The sequence below is a fragment of the Pholis gunnellus genome (genome assembly GCF_910591455.1).
Source record: "Pholis gunnellus genome assembly, chromosome: 7".
Taxonomy (NCBI): Eukaryota; Metazoa; Chordata; class Actinopteri; order Perciformes; family Pholidae; genus Pholis; species Pholis gunnellus.
In genome coordinates this window covers 26,517,586-26,540,566 of record NC_136533.1, presented here as the reverse complement: position 1 = coordinate 26,540,566, position 22,981 = coordinate 26,517,586, and the positions used below count along the sequence as shown (strand labels likewise).

The following is a 22,981-nucleotide window of genomic DNA, read 5'->3' as shown; positions in this document are numbered from 1 at the left end:
TGCTTTAAACGTGAAATGCAAGGTTTATATAATGAATGTCAAATGGGAAGGCTAAAACAAAACATGAATATGGGATGGGATACGTCATTGTGTAAGAGCATTAGACTGTAAGATTCTGTAACAATTCTTTAACCTTCCCCCTGTCAAGGTGGCTGCCTTTTTTTAGTCACAATAACAAGTCCACCCACCTCAGTATCATCTCTTACATCTCTGCCACACAGGAACACGTTCCTTCAGAGCCGTGTCAGGAGTAGAGCCGAGGCTGACGCACCAGGATGTGCAGAATGTGTTCCCGTCAGGGCAAGACCCTCATCGCTAAGGACAACAAGCCAGCTGACCTGCCAGTCCCGTCACACTGACGCTCCTCCCTCTGCTGTGTCTAACAATCTGACGGGCATTTACAGCCGTCCTGCAGGAAGAAATCAAGAGTTAAAGATGAAGTCTAACATCCAGAGCTTTCGTCCCATTGATGTGAAATTTACCGCAGACGTTCTTGATCCCCAGATGATGGTGACCTGCTGACCTTTGCTCTAGTGCCACCATAAGAGACAAAAGTGCATACGAAGACGTAACAAAAATCAAAAGAAGAAGCTGGTCAGATTGAGTAAAATCTGAGTTTTAAAAAGGTTTTATATGGATAGATCTCAATCATTTAAACTTAAATCAGCAATGAAACTAATTGCTGACAAACCCAGAGCTTTATTGTATAGAACCACTGCAGCACCCGGGGTACACTAAGGCTCTAACAACCGGTGTTGGGCGATTCAACACAACAGTGTGTGCTGCACCGATCCCTGTCGTCGTAAACACCATGAGCTCCGTAACACCCAGCAGCGCCTTCACCCAGAGGAGCAATGGGACCAACAGGAAATCTAATTCTAGACTACTTCCTGTATGACATTCCTGACATGAGCTGCCTTCCTGCCAGACTTTCCGTACGTATAGCACATCTATGGTTCACCTTTACATTCCTGTATATGTGCATGTAAAGGTCTCTGTGGTATAATGTAATGGCATGGGGGACATTGGTTTGAAATAACACTGTACACTGATTTCAGCATGTTTTCTATTGGGAAGAAAATGGAAATATTAAAGTGATATAATCTAATATTTATATATAGTCACAATAAATTAGAATTACCAGTTTATGTATGAAAAACTCCTGCCTAGATTGGTCAAGTTCATAAACATATTTTGTAGCCATTTCAATCCATTTATTGTATAGAAAGCTCCAAGTGCATAGAATGAGAGTTCACATGAATAACATTTGTGACAGACTGACAGGTGGAAATACATCAGACAGAACAGACATATTACACACAATGTGGGTTTAAATATGTAATCATATGGGCTTATGTATGTGCAGTAATACAAATCATGTACCTGGGAATGTGAGGGAACATGAAGGCCGCATGTTGAAAAGTAGCCCATAGAGGAGGAGAAGAAGCCCCCCCCCCCTCCCTTTGCTCCCATTCTTAACAGGGCAGGAATCAGCAGGTCCAGATCAAAATCACAAGATATTTAATAACTACAGAAGCCAAAACAACAGCAAACTGAAGTACAACATGAATGACAAAACAAACATAATATTCCATGAAATGTGAGACCCCGTTCAGGCCACTCCGCAAACTAGTGTGTTCACTGAATGGCCCCAACGAAGTCTGACACTCTCCATCGACCCACACCCTTTGTCCCCCCAAAGTTACATCCTTGAGCCTATCGATCAGCTCCCACGATTGGCTCATCCAATAAGCCCCTCCTGGGCCATGCCTTTGGTTCTGTTCTTCACACCAAGGCCAGCCAGCTTCGTTCCAACCCCCGCTGGCAGACACCTCCTTACATTCTTGGGGCCAGTTTCTTTGTTTGGTTCTCCAAACCCCCGCTTCCAGTACACTCCTCACCCCCTCCTCTTACAGCATGAAATTACCTCTGATGATGAAATGACCACACTTCTTGGTTTAAACTCTTACGTTAAGTAAACACACTAACGTATAATATCCAGCACTAGGAATGCTCTAAAACTTAAATTCCTCACAAACACCACGAGGCACTGGGAGGTAGAACCCCCAAATGATGTGTTGTACTGGCATTTTAACTGGTTACTTCTTCAGTAAAAAAAAGACACCAAGTGTAGTTCAATCACATTATATAGAAACAGAGGCCAAATATCAGCCTGCTGCCACCTAGACTGGGCCCATGATCCAAACCTTATTATTTCACCCAACAGAAGCAGATACTGTATGTCTGAATGAATACGAAAGGCTCCACGAGCAAGCATTCCATCTATATTCTAATAACTCGTAGTGTTTCCTACTATTTCAAATATATTCTCATCCTACATTAGTTTAGCAGAGTTACAGATATCCTTCTCCTTCGATATATATTCATGCATCTATATACATTTGTTAATCCTTCAGGTTTAAATGATACAAAAACACAATACGATTCTAAATACATGTGTAAATTATCTCAAAACTATATAAGCCACAAGAAGTTTCATTTTAGCTTCTGAAAGTGATCCAAATAAAGTGCCAACAAAGGCTAAAGCAGCTGATCAAGTCAAAATAAAACTACAGTTTTTTTTTTTTACTTTTATTTGCAAAGTTACAGATTGGATTCAGATTATAAAGAAATAAACAATAGTGTGAAAATCAAATAGATACCTCCCAAAAAAGAAAAATTTATATTTCAACTGTGAAACAGAGCCGTTAAAGAAGAAGCTCACCTCTGAGATAAAGAATCTAATCCCTGATGGCTGCTCGTCTACCTGCCACATAAAAGCTGCTTCCACTGTGTTTTTCATGAACACCAGGCAGCTGAAACTATAAGAACGCACATGTGAGTGGGTTTGCTGGCTTAGTGATGTAGTTACAGTATGCTCTCCCTCAGGTTCCCACTGCTGGACGGGTTCGACTGCTGACTCTCGGTTTGGGCTGCTGATGTTTGGTTCCACGCGTTAAAGTCCAACAGCGCTTGATTGAGTTTCTCCATCCAGTCCAGTCTCTCCTGTTTGGTGTCGGCAGAAAACCAACACCTGAACAAGAACAACAACCATCAGCATTGTGAGAACCGTCAGAGAAGCCAGAGCTGCCTGTTATAGATGCTAGTGAGCCTGTATAGCAGGGTAAAATACATTGTCCTATTTTGGTAAACTCACTGTAAAATCACAGACAACTGTCTTTTTCCTCCAAATGAAGTCATACTGTCAAAAGACATTTCTAGAAACAACCCAATCACCGATGTCACAGAAGGCGTTTCCCCATCAACCAACAACAGTAAAACACCCTCTGACTGACATCCAGAAAAGAAAACCAACATGCTTCCTGTCCACAAAAGTGGCAATTTATATATATATATATATATATATATATATATATATATATGGTGTTTGCTTTTTACTCTGTCTTACTTGGCGCTGGCGTCCTGCTGCTGTGGGACGTTGCTGACCAGCTCAAAGGTGAAAGGTCGAGCACACGAGTCTCTCTTTACAGGCCTGACGCACCGACTGTGGGAGCTGGACAGAGAAATGCTGCCCTCTGCATCCTGGGACGTTAAAAACAGAAAACAAGAATTAATTGAAAGGTGACTTGCCGACTTAGTCTGCATGTCTGTCTTCTGTACCTTAGTTTCTTTGTCGTTGGGGTGGTTCCAGTAGTACATGTTGCAACCCACCAGAACAAAATATCGGCGATGCCACATCCCGAATCCACTGATCAACTCAAACATTGTCTGGGAACAGATCAAAAAAAAAAAAAAAAAGGAGTGTTTAATGCAGTTTCAAACAGTTTTCCAACATTTAAGGAAAACATCTATCTTGTTCGGTTTGAGCGGTGTATAACTGTTCAGGAGTTACATTCTCATTGGAATGTAGTGCAAATCTGCTTCTAATGTCCGTTTTCAGATACTGACACTTGTTTTTAAACTTCTATGACAACTATCTGGCCCCGTTTACTTTGTGTATCTTGAACTTTTGAAGTCAGTATGACACTAAATTGCTTGTTAGCCAGACGAGACGAGCAGAGTCACATTGTGGTTTGACATCTCTCATGTCTGCACACCACCTGAAGCTAAACCTTGACAAGAATGAGCTGCTCTTCCTTCCAGGAGAGACTATACTCCCGTCCAGTCAGTGACCTCTCCATCATCACTGAGAACACTGAGGTGTCCTCGACTCGGACTTCAAGTGTGTGACACGAAATGACCAGCTGTCTTTTGCTGCCTCCTTCAACAACCAGCTCCTGCAGAAGCAAACTCCACTCGCTCCTGGCCTCTGCACATCATCCAGAATGCAGCAGTCTGGCTGGTCTTCAACCAACCCCTAGTTCTCCCACATCACCCCGCTCTTCCACAGCCTGCACTGGCTCAGACTCAACACGGATTATTGCCTATCTTGCTGCCAATGCCTCAGGCTCATCCTACTTCCAGAAGGTGGTCAAACCATACATCCCAGCCCATCCACTACGTTCTGCTAATGTCAAACAACTTAACCGTTACCAAACTACTGCTCTACAAAATGTTTGCTGCCTTGGCTCCCAAATGGTGGAACAAACTCCACATCTACATCAGAAACTCCACACATCTTCCATCGCAGACTGAAAACTCTGTTCAGTCTGCACCATGGGCCATAGGATATTATCTATCGTCGTTCAATGGAACACTTAATGTAGACATGCGTATTTGACTCTTCTTGGGGTTGCACCCACATATTTGAATGCACTTATTTTAAGTAGCTTTGGATAAAAGCGTTTGCTCAACAAATGTAATGTGATGTAAAGATGTGATTGTAATGTGGTCAGACAGTTGAGGAAAATAAGCAACATCACATTACTAACCAGGAAACCTTGGTGCTGGACATCACAGTGACTTTCGCTGTCCAGTCGCAGGTAGATGTTGCCCTCTAGAGGTGAGAGGAAAGGCACCTGTGGTCCGGGGAAGAGATGGGGAGACACTCTGTTAAACTGGTACGATATGGAAGACATGAAGAGAAGCAAGAAACTATGTCTTGAAGAATTTCATTCCAACATGCTCCTCATCTAGTTTTGTTAAGAAAAGCAACCTGAAATTAAACTCTGACTTTCAAGACATTTCATTCATAACTGTTAGACACATTGAGCGTCACTATAAGTAGGCATCACCATAATCACCAAATTCTTCTTATCGTACATTTAGACGGTGAACACACACACTGCTACACAAAAAGAAAACTGGTGAAATGACCCAGTGATTAATGATGATTGATTAGAAGTGTAGTTTCTATGCTGCTTCTTTCCTCCTGGATATCAAAATGAAATGATGCAAGCCTTTAGCAGAGAAATGTGTCTACAAATACATTTCACTATGAATACACATCAAGGGTTTGTGCACCAGGAAGTAAATATCCCTTGAAGCACTGACACACTATGTTTTTTCACATGTACTGACTTTTAGAGTCAATATAATAGATATTGCCTTTGACTTTTCAGATCAAATGGGAAAAGCGCTTGACCTAATCAAACGGAAAATCATGCACAAACAAATACTATGAAGACTGAGGCGGCGGTTAATTAGTACGGTCAGAGACGAGGTTAGTTTTTGCAAAAGGAAACGGTGAAGGGCTGGCAGCGTTGTGAAAACCTTTTCCTGAAATTCATCTCCCAGCAGCCTCCTGATTTTGCTCTCAAGTTTCATCTGAGGGGAGGAAGAAAGACAGAGAAGGGAGGAGGGAGGCAGACATGTTACATCACCAGTGAGCTCACCCATGTGTGGAAACGTCTAACAGAATAATAAAAGCACCCAATGGGTGTATAGTGGTGCCTGTAGCACTGTGCTTCTTCTCTGGTTGGTCAATGCTGGAGGTCAGAAATTAAACACAGAGAGGTGCTAAACCTGGTGACTGTGGGTGTGTGAAATGGGCCATGCTTTTACCCTCTGAATGCTTCAATTCAATTGACAATTACCAGAAGAAAATAGTTAGTCTGCAATTACAAAACAATCCATCGAACTACATGAAATATTATTGTTTACTTGCCAAACTAAGATATCCAAGTTGATGTAGCTAGGGCTTGTTTCATAGAACTGAAAAGTCTCGAGCAGAATCTATCGGTATCAATCTATTGGTTAGTTCATTTTTAACTATTAAAATGATCCAACTGACCAACACTCAGAGACACAGTTCAGCAGCAGACACTGTCTCCTGGGGCAGAGTAACATGTATTAACCTTTAATAAAAACAGAGAGTGCATCCCTTCTCAAACATATGTTGGCAGTATGTACCTTATCCAGAGGGAACTTGCTGTGTCCCAGCGAGGACAAGGTGATCTTGTGGGAGCCCACCAGAAAAAAGTTGCTGGAGCGACGAGTGTTGAGAGCAGGAAGAGCAGCAGCTGGAGGACAGAGAAGCTCAGAATGAAGACTCATAACAAACATAAAATGGTCAGTCAGTAATATGCATGACTTGCAGTAGAATTGCCCCCATATCAAATTCACATTATATTTTTCGTATACCGAAAGACTTCTAAACATTTACTAGCTACCATTCAAGAGATTGAAAAAAGGAAGTCTCCTTGTACTATAATAAATACTGTCCAAAATAAACTCAACTTACATGTCAGACTGTTACTGGATCTCTGTTGAAAACAAAAGAAAAGGTTTGGGTGAAATGTGAAAATCAGCAACACGTACTATAATATCTGGGCATACTCACTGCGATAGTGTTCAGAAGCTTTCTTGGTGTGACCTGAATGTGTGAGGAAAACATAACGGACTTAGATCGTCATTGATAATTGCACACCTGGCTCATTGTTGGGCCCACTGACTCACCCGTGACTTGGTGGCGGTCCGGTCCACGCTGCAGGTACTACCTGATGTGTGGGACTAGGAGGCACAAAGACCAGCACATTAAAAACCAAACAACTTGTTAAGACAACTAGCATGCTAAGATAACTAGCACGCTAACAGTACGCCAAAACAAACAATTGTCTTAGCAACATAACCGTAGCAACCAACGATGCAGACATCTCTGTCTAACAGTTAGTCATCAACTTGCCAACTGACAATATATTAGGCTGTTTAACATGCTGTTATGACTGGCATAGTCCCACGTCAGTGTTATGGAACTGTTTTATAAATAAAATAGGAAACTTGTAAATGTGAATCTACAAAGGGGAACACACTTCTGGAACCGCTATTGTATTATTTCAGCTAATATTTTAGGAATATGTAACAGGGCTGCCCATCAAAATGTCAAATGTTTTGTCTCACCAGGCTGTAGACCTCCACATCAATCTCAAAGGATGAGCGGATATCTTTCCTGAAATACCAAGAAGACAAACTATATTATATGCAGTCATCTATAAATTCATATAATATATATATTTTAGAACTTCAACATGAGATTGTCCAAAAAGTTCAAGAGTTGAAGTTTTCTGAATGTGACCATTTGTCAATTCAGAAAAAGAAAGTAAGTAAAGTAAATTGACTCGACTTCAATGCAGAAAATTGGTGCCAGGAGCAGTGTATGAGGTGTGTCAAATGAAGTAACCACAAAGCAGCTTACAGAGTGACAGAAGTCGGGAAGGAGATGGTGTCTCCATTCTGAGCATCAGCAGCCGTGGCCAGCGGGGTGGCGACGATGTTGCAGGGCCCATAGCGGATCAGCACGAAAAAGTAGTGACTTGGCCGACCTACATTGTTACATAAAAAAATAAAATAATTTCAATGTAGATGTCAACCCCTATATTATTAAATAAGCTCTGCATTTTGAAAGTTATTTTCTATCGTGCAAATGCATCAAAATAATGTTAAATATGAGGCAGTGTGCTACCTGTGCGTTTGTGGGAGGAGCAGACAAATTCCACCTTGAGAGGCAGCTGGATCTGTGTGATGCTGACGGTCCCTCTGCAGGCCTGCTGGGAAACATACTCGCTGTCCTCTCCTGCCTCTGAGTTCCTCTCCTCTCTCACTCTTGCAACCTCTGCCAGCAGGGCCGAGCGTTTCTCACCTGAGAGAGACAAGTAAATAACAAGAATTATAAGTAACAGAAAGATAATACAACTAGAATGCTTCGTGTCTCTCATGGATTTGTCCCCCAGATGTAGTTCGGAAAGTGGCTTTGGAGGGAGGCCTGAAGGGAGGGGCTGAGATTTTCTTGATTGGATACTTTCAAATTCTAACTTACCTTTGCTGGTTTCTCTTGCTTTCCCCAACTTTAAATTACCAGACAAATGTATGCATGTGTCTTTTGTTATCAATATAGTTATTCTGCTGTTCGTATTATTTTATCAACTGTATTTAAGATGTAAGTACATTTTAAAAGAATGCAATTGCTGTTGAGGCAATCACTTCTAAAAGAACCCAATAGTGTGAACATATCTTCTTCTCTGTTGCACACAAATATGAGACATCAAAAACAAACAAAACATCTTACAGGAGACCAAGAGTAGTTTTTCAGCTTCAGCCTCCTCCAGCGAGCCCCGTCCATGCTCCTCATCAGTACAGCAGCTCAGAGCCTGCAGGGTCTGGTTGATCACAGTCTGCAGCTTCCCTGCTTCTTCACTAAGGGCCTGGACAAACACAGGGCAACAGAAAGACTGTGGGTTATTCGCCTGTACTGGACTGAAGTCAATAAAAAAAACATGTCAGCAGCTGCAGTGCAGTTTCCATTTACAATTGACTGAATTAATAGTATTTTATAATACATAAAAGGTATGTACAAACTTTGATCTCATCCTGAATACAGATACACATAGATATACTGTAGAAACCACTCCCTATGTAGATACGAAGGGCTCATTCTAAGCTAACGCAAACACGGCAATTGTTAGTTTCAAGCGATTATAAACTTAAGATATTTATACTACTACTGGATTACTATATTCCATTTTTGCGAAATCCTTTAAGCAGAAAAGCCTAACAAGTGACACAGGTTGCAAATAAACCGTGACTAGAAATCATATAGGCAACACATCTCATGTTATTATAACCTTTATATTTTTGCATTTTCCCTGACAAATAAACTAATAAATGAAATACTCATTGACGTGTGAAATGGGTTGATTAACAACAACAGTTAATGGGTTTATAATGCTGAAAACAGCGCTTCACACCGTGATTTTCTCCTTGGTGTTGACGGATGGTTGAGGTTGGAACTTTTCTGGAGCTCGTCTCTGAACCCCAGGAGTGACACTCTGAACGGTGGGCAGCTTACTCTGTCTTTGTGTGCGGTAGGCATCAATACTGAGAATCACAGAACAAACCAAAATCAAATCACAGACACATGACAGTACCAATCATCAAAACTACCCAGGCAAATTTAACAATATACCCACAAATGGATTATCATTACTGCTCCTTCAAAAGAAAAGCTTAAGAAACAGTGATTAAAGATAAGTGAAAATAATGGCAATATATGACAATTGAAATACAATGCCGCCTTTCTGTTACAGAAATATATTTAAACATTATGGCAACCAAATTCCTAGTTATCCCATCTAGTCCAATATAATGATGTAATATCATAGCTTTAGTGAGGCTTATGGGCCGGCTGGCCCAACATTTGATTTCCATCTTTTAAAGCACCTCAAAGTTATACAGTGATTATCATTGTATTTTAAATAATTTAGCTCTTGTGCTTTCTGACCAAGTCACCAGTGTGAGGATATTAATGGTTAAAAGGTTCTATATAAGATATTGAGAAGACAACTGACGATTGAGGACGGAGAACTCCAAACAGAGCTAGTACAAAGGGCTATGCTGTTATTACCTGTATAGAGGAGCAGATTCAGCAGGAGGGGTGGTCATCTCTTCTGGAGTCAAGAGCAGAGAGGAAGGATTGGACTCCTGGTTTGCTGCCAGTCGCTGTTGGTGAAATATGGAACATTAAATATTTTTCCAGGTTCTGAATTTATCAGAGAGCTCCCCTAATGGAACCCAAGTATGGACAGATCAAGTTTTAAATTCATCTTACCAGAGGGGTGACCGCAGCCTCTACAGACTTGCTGAGAGGAGAGAGGATGCCGCTGGGAGGAAAGGTCAGCTCATCTCTGTTGCTTTCAAGCCTATTGCTCTCATCGCACTCTTCTTCTTTGGACTCCCCCTCTTCTTCACTCTTCTCCTTCTCTGACTCTGTGTCTATCTTGTCTTGGTCTCCAGGGCAAACGCCAATGCCACTGTCGTGGTTCTCGATGTCTTCATCGCCCCCCCTACCCTCCTCCATCCTTCCAGCATATTCCAGCACCTCCTCGAACATCTGGTCGATTATTTCAGCCGTGTTGGTCTCATTATGAGAGCTCAGCTCAGCATCTGTGGGAAAGAACTGTGTGAGGGCACTTTCTAAAACAAAAAAGGACTGCAATTTTGACGACAGGTATATGGTTGCTGAGGTCCCACACAATTAGGTGTTACAATTTAAGAAAACTCACAACAGATGAGCAAAATTCATCTTGTTTCAGTTTTATGCCCGGTCATATTTATTCCCTCGAGTGCACCTGTGCAACACCAACCAGCTTGTGTCCCTGTATTGGTCTCTCTACTTGAAGATGAATATTTCCCAACACACTCAAGATGAAACATTTTAGATTTGCAAAGATACACACTTCTCTAAATAACACCTGTGCATGTTCAAACATTTAGTCACCCCGTGATTATATTTAGAAACGCCCAGTACTTCCAGTGGTCAGGGATTTCCGTCTTACCAACAAACTATTTCACCCATGTGCTTCGAAGGAGTTTGCAAGTTGTCCTCAGGAGTTCACACCTGCATCTTCTTACTGTTCTCACCTGACATACTCGTGTCTGCCCTGGACTCCGTGGAGGTATTGGCCTCAGACAGGGTTGAGTCATTGATGAGCTCAGGCTCCAGGATGAACGTGACTTTCTTTGAACACAAAGTTTCTACAACACCCTGCCTCCCATCTACTGTATCTTGCTCCATTTGCTCGGTCTCCAAAAGGTGATCTGACACCTGGACCTCTGTCAAACTCTGGGTTCTATCTTTTCCATCAGTGTCTGATGATTCGGCCTGACGTTTTGCTACATGTTTAATATTTCTTTCTAGTTCTGTGTACCGCATCTGTGTTTCTGTCAGACCAGAAGGCGACGCCTCAGTTAGTTTCTCCCTGCCACTTCTGTTTGACTCTTGATCCATGTTGTCTCCTTTTATGCAAACTGTCTGGATCTCATTTGACTGTTGACACACATCATCCCTTTGACTACATCCTCCTGTGTCTTTCTGATTTGGTGTTATTATACAAATATCAACATCTTCTGTATCCTCATGAAGTCCTCCACAGGAATCCATGTTCTCTATGTCTCTGCTTGAACTAGATGGGTGTTTTATAGATTCATCTAAACATCTCTGTAACTCAGGTCTAGGTTTCTCATCTTCCTGCATTTCAGAGGAGCCGCCCATCTCAGCAGAGACATCCCCCAAATAACATTCACCTTCCTGGATGTCACAGGGTTCACTGTGATCTGCAACACAGCCGTGTTTCACTTTTTCCACTCTGGATGACTCCAACTCCCTTTCCTCCTCTTTCACACACACATATTCCTCCTGTTCTCCAGCTACGATAGACTCTTCCTCGTCTTGAGGATATCTCCACAAACGTAACTCCTCATCTGTTGAAGGATCAATCCCCTCTTCACTGTATGAAGAACCATCTCTTTCTTCATGTGAAAACACTTCAGATACGCCCTGTTCAGTTACTATGGAAACCTCAACAGTTTCCATCTTGTCTGACCCCTCTGCATGAGCTGATTCTAGCGAACTTTGCTCATCAACTGTAGGCAACTCTGACACATTCTGGGCCTCACTGAAAGGTGCTTTGGAAAAACTCTGATCCTCGCTAAAAGACAACTTCAAGACAGTCTGTGGTTGTTGGGTTCCTTGCTGCCTGTCTTCAATTCCTTCCTCCTCGTGGACTTCATCACCTCGATGAGGATTTTGCTCCTTCCATCCCGTGTGCAGCTGCTCCTTATTGGAGCCGTCAAGTCCTACGGGAGCTTCAGAGTCACTGGGTGCCTTTTCACCTGTTGAAAAAGTAGTCTCATATCTTAACACTAGGATACCTAAGCTTCATACTTAATATATATCATAGCAGGTACCAAGATTTATATCCATTTGTTTTTATGGGAGGCCCAACTGGATTTTGGGGTCCGATCAACAGAAGTATTTCTCTGCAAACGATTCTGCTTCTCTGCTCTTCATTTGTGTGTGTGTGTGTGTGTGTGTGTGTGTGTGTGTGTGTGTGTGTGTGTGTGTGTGTGTGTGTGTGTGTGTGTGTGTGTGTGTGTGTGTGTGTGTGTGTGTGTGTGTGTGCGTGCTCATCACTCTGTTTAGATCAGGGGTCGGCAACCTTTTTGATACGAAGTGTCACTTTCAAATGACAAAAGCACAAAAACAAAAGGCTGCCATCCTTATGAAAACATCCAGATCTGAGTTGAAATCATTCAGCAACCAACATTCCAACAATCTCACCAATAAACCTAACAAATACTGCGAAGGAGGCCACAGTACTAGCCACGAAATACAGGTGGGAAAAATCTAAATCAATAAAGCTACCATAAATAACAGGCTGCACAATGGCTAATGGCTGTGAAAGAGACCATTTGCTATGCGGATGAGAGGGAACCTCAACATTTCCCAAAAACTCTCTTGCACACTTATTGCTAGTGAGCTGTTGGTTAAGCAACCATGCGCTAGGTTGCTTCTGCCTGGTTTAGACAAAACTGTCAAATATATGGAATAATAATAATATACGGAACTTCAACGACACAATCACAAACAGCAGTAATACTAGGCTTGCAGAAAAAATAGATCAGATAGACGCTGTGAGCTGGCCTGCAGATCTCAGCACAGGCAGTTCAGACAGAACGCTGACCCTAAAACATTTCTTGGGTATTGGTGGACTATTGATTTGTGGAACTGTTTGGGATCATTACACTTCTTGCAAAGTGACATCAGATGGTAACTACACATTATTTCTTAAAAGTAGATGGTCATAGACCAGAATTTTTTAAGAGTTATACTACTAAATTTATATTATATCGTTCTAGCGGGTTTATAAAATGATGGTGCTCCAATTTGAGTGACTGTGTATAATGAGGATCATGAGCGTCACTGTTTAGGAATATTTTAACAGAGTATTGAGTTATTATTTTAACATTTGTCTTACTCTGAGCGCAATGGGCTACATAGGACTGGAAAAAAGTATTGATGGGGCCACAATGCTGGTCGTGCAGATCAGTTTAAGACATTGTTTGTATCAACCGAATTCTCAACACTATAAAAACAAAATGTGTTTATTTCATGAATGAGGACCGTATAAGGGACAGTCAATTTGAAGTCAAAAGTCTTACCTGTCCCACCTGAAGATTGCTTCTCTTCACATGATGTAGTAGCGTCAGTGAAGCTGCCATCTATCATCTCAGCGTCACCATCCATGTGCTAGAAGTAACGATATCAGCACCAGGAAACAAAAATAAGAGATTTATTTGATGTTTATCAATGTAACATAATCAAAGTAGATGTACAAGCTAAAAGATAAGGAATACAACACTGCATCTTGCAGTTATTATATTGACAGTGTAGAATAAAAAGGGGTGCGAGGGCATGAAGCAAAGTATTGAAACTCAAAGTAAATATCGAACTCTGAATGCCAACAAACACCAAACAGCCATTGTAACCAGTGGAGTAGAGCAAGTAATATCAAGGTGGAGTTATGCTGAATAGTCAAAATACATACCCCTCCAGGGTGACTGTATGTAATACATAAAGTTTATGAAAAATATATGAAACATAACGTGAATTTGTGACGTTCATCTCTGTGAAGCAGTCGGTTACCATGTCATGGTGGTTCCATTATGACATCTCAAATGAGACAGTTACGGTCCACTGCAGTTCATGACACGTCGGTGAAACGATAACCCTTTGTGTGAACAGCCCATTTCCCCCAAAAAACACCAGACTTAAATAGGCGCACTATTAAAAAGGTGAACTCCCCTCCTCTAAAGAGACAAACACCTGGAACCACGTAAATGGGTAATTCTTCAAGCAAAAGTTGTTGCTGATATATTTGCCTTGTTCTGTTATCCAATTTAATTCTCATCATTGCCCAAATCCCTATTGCCCATTCCGTTGGCACCAAGTATTGGCCATTCGTTAAAGCTCAAAAGTGACCAGAAAGAGAAGGGTTATTTGGTCACGGACTCACATCCCAGGGCTGCAAAGGAGGCCAGTGGACTCTCCCTCTGGATCTAGGAACCCAGGCGGAGGAAGCTGAGGGGCCAGAGGGGGTCCATCCCTGCTAATGTTTACATTAACCGGTGTGTAAAACAAAAACTCAAACAAACTGGCTCACTAAACATACATATATAAAAATCACATCCACAAAAACCTATTTTTGAGCTGCCATTGGTCTGTAGAGTATGTTGCCGTTACTGTACTGAATATACGACATGCCATTCAAAGGGGACAACCTATTTGTAAATGCAATAACCATTGTGTATCACTTAATGGCAATCTACTAAACTGTCTGGTATTGAAACACTATAGACACTTCTCATCTATCATCAGAGAAACGCTGAAAACAGTCAAGAATTGAGTGTGTGTGTGTGTGTGCGCGCACACACGAACGCGCGCTGGGCCCCGCCGAGACTGTACACAGCATGGCGACAGTTGGTAGCAGCCCCCCCCCCCTCGCTACGGTCCAGTATCCGGTTCATACACAGTAGCAGCAGCCCCCCCCACAAGATCACATCACAAACCCACCTGAGATAACGAGGGATCGGAGCTGCTCCTTTTCATCCAGGCGTTCTCACTGATGGGTTGGAAAGGCAACCCGCTCAACTCCTCTTCCCGTTCCTGATCAGTGTAACCATGACAGATATTCTCAAGCTCTTATTACAAATAATCTCTGTGTGTAAATGATTTGTATCATCAGGCTTTAGAATATATTTGCTCACCATAGTACAACAACATGAGAGCTACAATGGTGTTGATCCAAGTAAAAGAAGGGCTCTAAACCAACCTGGCGAATGCGAGAAGCCTGCTTGGAGCTGGGTGCTGGGGTGCCGTGGAGTTTCTGCTGAATGGTAGACACAAAGTTGGAGCAGGTCCTCGGGGTGGCGCTGGCAGGGCTTGGTGTTGGAGTGGGACCAGCCTGGAAGACCGGCACTTTAAAACGCTCCATTCGCTGATTAAATTCTCCCTGACCTGGAAGGAAAACATTTATAGAGATTCAAACAAATTATTTTATTTTAAATATGAGCTTTAAAATGTAGCATTCTGGTGTAGTCTGAGAAGAAAATTAAGTGATAAAACATTTACTTTAAGCAAAAAACTAATTTATTATTCAGTTATTAATCAGTTCTAGTTGAACAGCTGGCTAGTTAGCTTTTTTTTTCAATGAATATTATTATTCTTAACCTTTATTTAGACAAAAACCATTGAACCCAAGGTCTCATTTTTAAAAGTTTTAGTCATATAAAACCAAAGTTAGCAAGAGTAGCGAGAACCATCGCCTGTACAAAATAAAGTGATTAGTTTTCATTGAACCCTGTTATATTAACTTCTACTGTTACTGTATGGCTTAATTACATTACAGTCATTTAGCAGACGCTTTTATCCAAAGCAACTTACAATTCAGTATCTATCTATACACCGTAGGCACAGCTACGGCATTTTGGGGTTAAGTGTCTTGCTCAAGGACATATTGACATGCGACTAGTGTAATAACTAATATTAATGGACTTCCACTGTTACTGTACAGCTGTTAGGATTGTGGCCAATCTTCTATTTGCAATTAATATGCATTCAATCCAGTTCAATTATTTAAATTAAAATTATAATCTACTCTGGCTAAGGTAGCTTATCAAGAGTAAAATAATAGCTGCAATCTATACACAACTCTGCATTAGCAACCCGCTGAAATGAAGATACAGGCTCCTTAACACCCTCTCTCTCTCTCTCTCATTACTTCAGGGCCCTTGGGAGCCACTGCACTTGGGACTGTTGGTACACTGTCTGTGGTCATCACAGTGAACAGTGTCTGCAGTGTGATGAGAGGACACGTGAGCCCTTGTTGCTGTACTTCATCTCCTTGGAGCAGAGGCTGCATTTAGCATACCCTGCCTTATCAATGTATTTAAAACACTGTGACAGCGTGAAGCTGTACTGCTCTTCCTTCACGTCTGTTTAGACCTCCACTTTTATCCAGCTCCACCTTTATCCAGGCCCAGCTCCACCTTTATCCAGGCCCAGCTCCTTCACATCTCAGCCCTGCATCAAGCTGCGCTACACAAACAGCCTCCTCTTCCTTAAGCTCTTTGACCTCATCATCTCATCAGTATCTGGGCCTCATGCTCATGGTCATGAAAGCTAGAGGGGGCAGGGGGGCTGCATGTTTCATCAGGTTATGTTTTTTCCTCCTAAATCGCGATACTGACGAACGTTAACAGTCGACACATTTCCGCATGCAGTGGACGTTAGCCTTAACCCAACTCCTAGCATGGCTCCAATACTAATCTTTAGCCAGGCATTGTTCTACGTCACATTGATTCTCTTTAGAAATTAGTTAATGTCCTCACTGTAGAGTTCATTTGTGATTTTTTTGTAGCACAATGCCAATGCTCTTGTGGAATATTACTACTGTTTTGTTAAACAATTTGTCTAATACAAACTATTTCTGGCAGAACGATCAATAAAATAAAGAATCTACATACATATTAATATTAATGTATGTAGATTCTTAGATTGAAATAGTTTGTATTATACAAATATAGATAGATAGATAGATGTATACTTTATTCATCCCCAGGGGAAAATCTGTTTGTAGCAGCAGCAAACAAAGATAAAAATAAAAACTAATTATAAAATAGATAAGTTACAATAAAGAATGGTTGGAAATAGATTAATGAAAACTACCCAATTATCATTAGCATGCTCAATCAGGCTACATCCCCATGATAACAGCTTGCTAGCAAAATCTAGGAGACGGTGTCAAGTTATAAACCGTGTACTTGGCTTGCTGTTTTAACGTAAATATCATCAAAGTATATTGACATCATAGCAGCAACATTACAACTGTTTCTATGTCTGTATGTGTAGAATATGTAGCAGAAATGAATATTTAACAAAACTTTCCTTTGCACTAGACAGTGCAGTAGTGTGGGCTGCACGTGTGATGGGAGGATGCACTGTGCACGCAGAAGGTTGTCATTTTCCTGGGATTCTGGTAAATGATCTGTACATGTAATGACGGATCATTTACCAACGTCTTCTGAGTGCAGTGGAGGGTTAGAATTCAATGGGCATACTTTTAACCAATACATGCCTTAAGACCTAGTGTTGCTTTTTATGTGAATGCAAAAATGCCTTAATGCCTGAGCTTAGTCACAATCACGTTTGCCTTTCTGAACTTTTTATTAACGACTTTGCAGCTAAATGTGGCAAATCCTTTGACTGTGAACCCCCCGACTTGGCCCTCTAGCCACTGTCCGGTCTGAGATCTCTCAGCCGACCCGTCAAAGGAGCCCGGAAATCTAATATAAAAAAAAAATTCCACAACGAGCCTGGAAACCGTATAATTTGAGTCTTTGCCTTTGATAGTTTATCATATTGTCTTTCATCTATCGTTATTTCAACGTCTGTTAAAAAAACAAAACAGGAAAGGAACATTGTATTCTGTGATAAGTCGGATTTTCAACCTCAGAGGTTTTTGAATGTGTGTGATCAAATACATCCTCACCAAGGAGATGCTCTCTGAAGCCCTTTTCATGGAAGATGACTGATGGGCTGTCAGCCCCAGGATCCGAGAGGCACCGCTGGGCCAGAGGAGCTCCCCCTAAAATAACAAACTACAATATTTATCTAACACACTGACACACCGGAGTTCCACCAAGTTAAAGCGAATGCAGCCTATTACAACAGCCATGCAATAAATCATATCTTTATAAATCTTTTTGTTGAATCCGTTTTGTGTTGATGAAACTTTAAGGTTATTTCTAGGGCTGTAGTTTGTGATCAGTAGTCTGTTGAATTGCATTGCGTTATACTGACGGTGTTTCTAATGTTACGTCTACCCTAATTGATAAAGCCTGTCAATTATTAGCATGCCTGCTTCAACGGTGAAGGTTGGATTACCCTCTCGTCTCTGGGTGAGTTGCTGGACTCTGGACCGGACTGAAGGAACCATCGGCGTGTCCGGCTTTGTGTCTAGCTCAGCTAGGCGTCCAGAGGAGGATGCTTTAGGACTGCGGTTCTCCTGACCAGCTGCCTCCAGACGCCGCCGTTTCTGGCCATCATTCATCTCTGAGACATCAGATAGACAGACGCACAAGAACAAAAGTCACAAATATACCTGCAAAGACTGCTGTGTTGATGATTAAGATATGTCTATGAATCTGTATTTGTCAGGTGCTAATTTCATTCGCTGCTATTAGCCTATCAATAATTTGTAATACAGTCAGAATCAAACCTGATGGAGAGAGGACATTGTCTTCTGAATCTGACAAAGGTGCTCTCTGTCTTTTCAAGTTGATGTTGGCACCGTTTTCCTCGCCATCTTCCATGCTGAGCTGCAAACAGTGATGCTAATGACTGTATATGTATTTTCAGATGTCAAACCTTTAAGCACAACAGCAATAAGATATGGTTGTTTATTTAGCATTTACTCCCCTCTCAAAACACCTTCTTACTATTAAACTAACGTTGTCTTTGGCAGGAAAAAGGGGCTAACATTAAAGCTAGCTTTTAGACGCTTATACACAGACAGGGAGAACACTAATGTGGGATAAAAACGCCGCAGGATTATCACAAATAAAAGTAAACGTGCCAACGCCCTGCGTTTTACTTTCAGCTCAGCTCATTTTCTAAATTAAACACATTCGTAGCAAGTTGTGTTAACTAGTCAGCTGACGTTAAATAATGTCACATAACTGCCAACACTAAAAAAAACATGCGTTAGTTAAGTTTAATTGTAAGCCTGCAACGTTTCTATCTACAAACAGTGAAAACCTGTAACTTGAAAACTAGCTAAAGGAGCTAACGTTAGCTTGCTAGCATTAGCAACATTGTCCTACGAGTCAACTCGGGCAAACTCATTTCAAGCTAATGTAGCTATCTAAAATTGTCAGCGTAACGTTAGCCTAGCTTAGAATGACAAGCTAACTTTAGCCGCTGTTTCATACATAATAAATGCTGAACAGGTTGCATTTTGTCTTACCTGAAAAGAAGTCTGTATGAAACTACAGTCTGTGAGAAACAGGTCAACTGACAGAAAACAAAAAACAACCTTATTGTTGTTTTATGCTTTCAGTGAGTCTCCTCCTTCAACTTTGAATTTCAGCGGGTCTTCTGACGCTGCTGACGCTTCGGTGCGTTCACACCAAACGCGGAGAGGGGGCGCGGCTTATTACCCTGAAAGCCATTCAACGTTCCGCCATCAACCGTGGAAAAAATAACCTGTATTTCTGCCTAGTACGTGTTGTGGAAGTCCCAGATTTCACGGGAAACTAAACGCCGTCATGTCTCGTTCATAACATTATCCAGAGGAGCTCCGTGGATTTTATCGAGCGCACTGTGTCTAGCAAGCCACACGTCGGCTGTTTACTACAGCTGTATGAACACGAAATAAACAGATTTGGCTGTGATTTAACGGCAATAAACCGACAAAAAGGGACAACGAAATAACTACGTAATGATGCCGATTTGTACTTGTTTTCTCAATGGAGCTCGAAACAATCGGTGTTAGGCTATGCTAACATTATAGCAGGTCCATCAACACTCAACATAACGTCATCTAGACGTAAATACGGCAGCGTCTATTCATTGTTTGCACTATATGGTTTACACACACACATGTCTACACATAGTTCGGTCTCTACTGATATGAGGGATCGTAGAGCTCTGGGTGAACACAGACGGCTACGGTATTTGTTTCCTGATTCAACAACGGCAGGAAGTCAGTGATGACAGGAGAAACATCTCAACGCTGATATTAATATTTCAACTTCTCCGTTTGGGGCGATTCGGCGTTTGACGCGAATTCGCGTCAATCGCGCCGCGCCAGCGCAAATTCGCGTTCATCGCGTCTGTGCATAGACTTTGTATGTAATCTCGCCGCATTCATCGCGTTTGGTGTAAACGCACCTTTACGTGCATACAACTGGAGTACCGTAAATACACTCGAGGAGGCGGAGAGAGGATAAAGGCTCGAAGAAATCGGTATCCACGCCTTTTCCTGCTGAAAAGCTCAGAGTGAGAGAGAGGGCGTTTTACCGCACTCACTAAACTAAACACGCAAAACAAGATTGCACAACAATACCAATGCGATGATGTAGTGGAATCTACTGGTGTGGAGTGTGACATAAAGCTTTAACATAAGTAATAACTAACAATACGATGGTATATGTTGAATAAAATCTGGGTACATGAATGGTACTAATTACACTATTTGTGTTATGAGTCAAAACCATAGATCATAAACACAGTAAATAGGCTGTTGAAGAGGTGGATTTTTGTAAACCTAAATTTATACTTAACCTTTCCTGAAAATGACTAATTGTGAGAATTAGCTAAACATTAAGATCCTACATTAAGCCTACAGATCTCCCTTGATAATTGATAGATGGAAGCTGCAATGGTCAAATGACTCAGAACCAAGGGCGTAGGTTTGCATATGGTCCATAGGGACTAGTCACGACCAAAGTTTGGGAAAGAATTGTCCCCACCAATATTTTGTTAATTTGAATTGCCTGTTAGAAAAAAATATTTTGCACAATATATTTGCAAACTCATTCGTATTATTATTAGTGCTTTATCGCGTCAACGCATTCATTAATTAATTTTGAAAGTCCGTTGCTCGCTGGCAGCGGTGGAGGAATGGAGACTACTGGACATCGCTGCGGTAAAGTCAGCAGACACTCAGGTCTCCGTGCTCAACTCAGCAGACACTTACATGTTAGTGCACCTATATGCTGAAATTCACGGTAAACGCATTCAAACGGTACAGATCGGGAGCGAGCGAAGGACTTTGAAAGTTAGCGGAAAGATTAACGTGAGACTAACATCCGGTTTTCAGAATAAGATGCCAACAAAGTATGAATTATATTCACATTAAGTATAAAACATGCTACCTGCATCTCGTGAGTTAAAGGGAAAATACACCTAAATTGTGCGTAAAGTGTCTTTATTCTTTGATCGCTGGGTAACCATCATCACCTCGGAGTTACAGAATTATATTGATCAACAGTAAAGCTGCATTCACATGCTCTGACATTGAAACATTTTATTCCTGTTGCACAGCAGTGGAACACGTTTCACATACAGTCAGCACACTGAGCACAGACAGTGCAAGAAATATAACTGCTACTGTGTAAAGGGAACACTGCTGTTAAAAAGCACCTTATTTGTTTAAAGTGTTTGCAAACCAAATGTTATTGTTCATATAGCAGTACTTTAAAATAAAAGTGCGTAATACACTACTTTTGAATTCATTATTGAACTTTGCCATAACAATGCGATTAATCGCAAAAAATCCATGCGATTAATCGAGATTAAAAATGTTAATCGTTGCCCAGCACTACTAATAATTACATAAAGGAGGAAAGCACTTCATTTATAACCTATTAAGTGCTGCAGAATAGATTTTTTTTTTTTGTCTTTTTTACCTGTACAACTGAAAAGTTTTTTATATATATTTTGGATATAGAATATACTGTTACTGTATATTGGCATTTTAGCAGAACGTTTTTTATTCATTTATTTAGTTATTTATTATCATTATTATTTATTTGGAGCAGAATACTGTTTTGTATTTAAACTAAGGTTTTATTACTGTTATTATGTTTAAATCAGTTCCAAGTTACACAAATGTTAATATATTTTATTAATAAAGTTCTGTTCAACTATTAGTTTTACCTAAGTAAGTTCTGACACATCAGTAGCTCACAGTAACTGAAACACAATCAACACATGCTTCTCAAATGTATCTTTTCATAGGGAGTAATTATGTTATATATAAAGCTCAGTGCATTGCAATGACAGCCCATTAAAAGAGAGATGCAAATCAGTTACAGATGATGATCAAGAGGAAATTGATTTGGTTGCAATTGCATGCATAGAGGTGATCTAAATGGGTCACAGATGCACTGCTAAACCTGAGTTTGTGCACACATCTGAAACCAGCTGCGATAAGATCTTGTGAGCATCGTGCTGTCTCCATCACTTCTGTCTGCACCGCACAGATTTGCATAAAGGGGGAAACTGACTCATGATGTAATTCACCCTGGAGGAGGCAGAAACCAGTATAATTTAGTGGTTGGTATTTTGTGTTTGTATTTATAACCCCACAACCCTCTGAACATTTATTTTTTTACAGCCAAAATGTTGAACTTTGACTTTTAATGCCCAAATAGTGTACATATGAATTATAGAGAAAATGAGACATTTTTGGTTTAAAGTGGCTTTTCAACCTACAAGCCGATTTAATACATAGAAAATCCTTCTGATGAAAAGGTGTGGACTGTGGATAATGCAGAGTAGTAAGGGTACTGTTTCTGGAGTTGGAATTCCCAGTGCTTATCTGCCACTGTCACGATTAGGCTTTGCCTCTGTGTTCTCTACCCTCCTCACTCTACCTGTCAGTCACTCCCTCAGCCTAATTCCCTTCACCTGCCTCTGATCACTAATCAAGCACCTCCCCCTCATCAGCACAACTCTTCTCACCTGTTCTTCCCCCTACATAAACTCCTGCCCCTCAGTCACTCCTTGCCAGATCCTTGTATTATCTACCCGCCCGTTCGGCTTGTCCTGTTCCCGGTTTTCCCGTCTGTCTTCCCAGTCCCTGTCCTGCTGGAATTTCCTCCCTCGTCTCTTGTCTATTCCGTGGATCCCCTGCCGTGTCCTGTAAGTCTGCTTGGATTGTTTTGTTCATTAAAATTACTTTCTTCACACTACTCTGCCTGGTCTGCGGTTGAGTCCTCCACCATGCCCCGTGACAGAAGG

At 41.2% G+C, this 22,981-nt stretch overlaps 1 protein-coding gene across 3 annotated transcripts; it reads right to left on the bottom strand.

Annotated features, from left to right (window-relative positions):
* Positions 1 to 1,242: 1,242 nt before the first annotated feature.
* On the bottom strand, positions 1,243 to 19,375 carry anln2 (anillin, actin binding protein 2). 3 transcript variants are annotated; one of them, XM_079162281.1, is made up of 24 exons: positions 19,200 to 19,375; positions 18,453 to 18,552; positions 18,119 to 18,286; positions 17,724 to 17,819; positions 15,006 to 15,190; positions 14,747 to 14,839; positions 14,190 to 14,282; positions 13,336 to 13,423; positions 9,944 to 10,278; positions 9,740 to 9,834; positions 9,084 to 9,213; positions 8,405 to 8,540; positions 7,802 to 7,978; positions 7,535 to 7,661; positions 7,240 to 7,288; positions 6,799 to 6,852; positions 6,683 to 6,715; positions 6,584 to 6,605; positions 6,253 to 6,362; positions 5,614 to 5,667; positions 4,833 to 4,919; positions 3,622 to 3,729; positions 3,410 to 3,543; positions 1,243 to 3,034 (listed from the first exon to the last, which is right to left on the bottom strand). In XM_079162281.1, the coding sequence occupies exons 2-24, from the start codon at positions 18,544 to 18,546 to the stop codon at positions 2,869 to 2,871; spliced, it is 2,634 nt and encodes an 877-aa protein (XP_079018407.1). In that variant the 5' UTR covers positions 18,547 to 18,552; positions 19,200 to 19,375; the 3' UTR covers positions 1,243 to 2,868. The 3 variants fall into 3 exon arrangements, with proteins under 3 accessions (XP_079018407.1, XP_079018406.1, XP_079018408.1); XM_079162280.1 differs by having other exon boundaries at positions 5,551 to 5,667; positions 14,190 to 14,279; XM_079162282.1 differs by lacking the exon at positions 5,614 to 5,667.
* Between the last annotated feature and the right edge of the window lie 3,606 nt (positions 19,376 to 22,981).

Excerpts from the sequence above, each read along its gene's own strand:
- anln2 (XM_079162280.1), bottom strand. The coding sequence starts at position 18,546 with ATGGAAGATGGCGAGGAAAACGGTGCCAACATCAACTTGAAAAGACAG. Across the intron at positions 9,835-9,943 it reads AGGCTGCGGTCACCCCTCTG|CGACTGGCAGCAAACCAGGA; the intron begins GTAAGATGAATT and ends TTTCACCAACAG. Across the intron at positions 6,606-6,682 it reads AGCTTCTGAACACTATCGCA|AGATCCAGTAACAGTCTGAC; the intron begins GTGAGTATGCCC and ends TGTTTTCAACAG.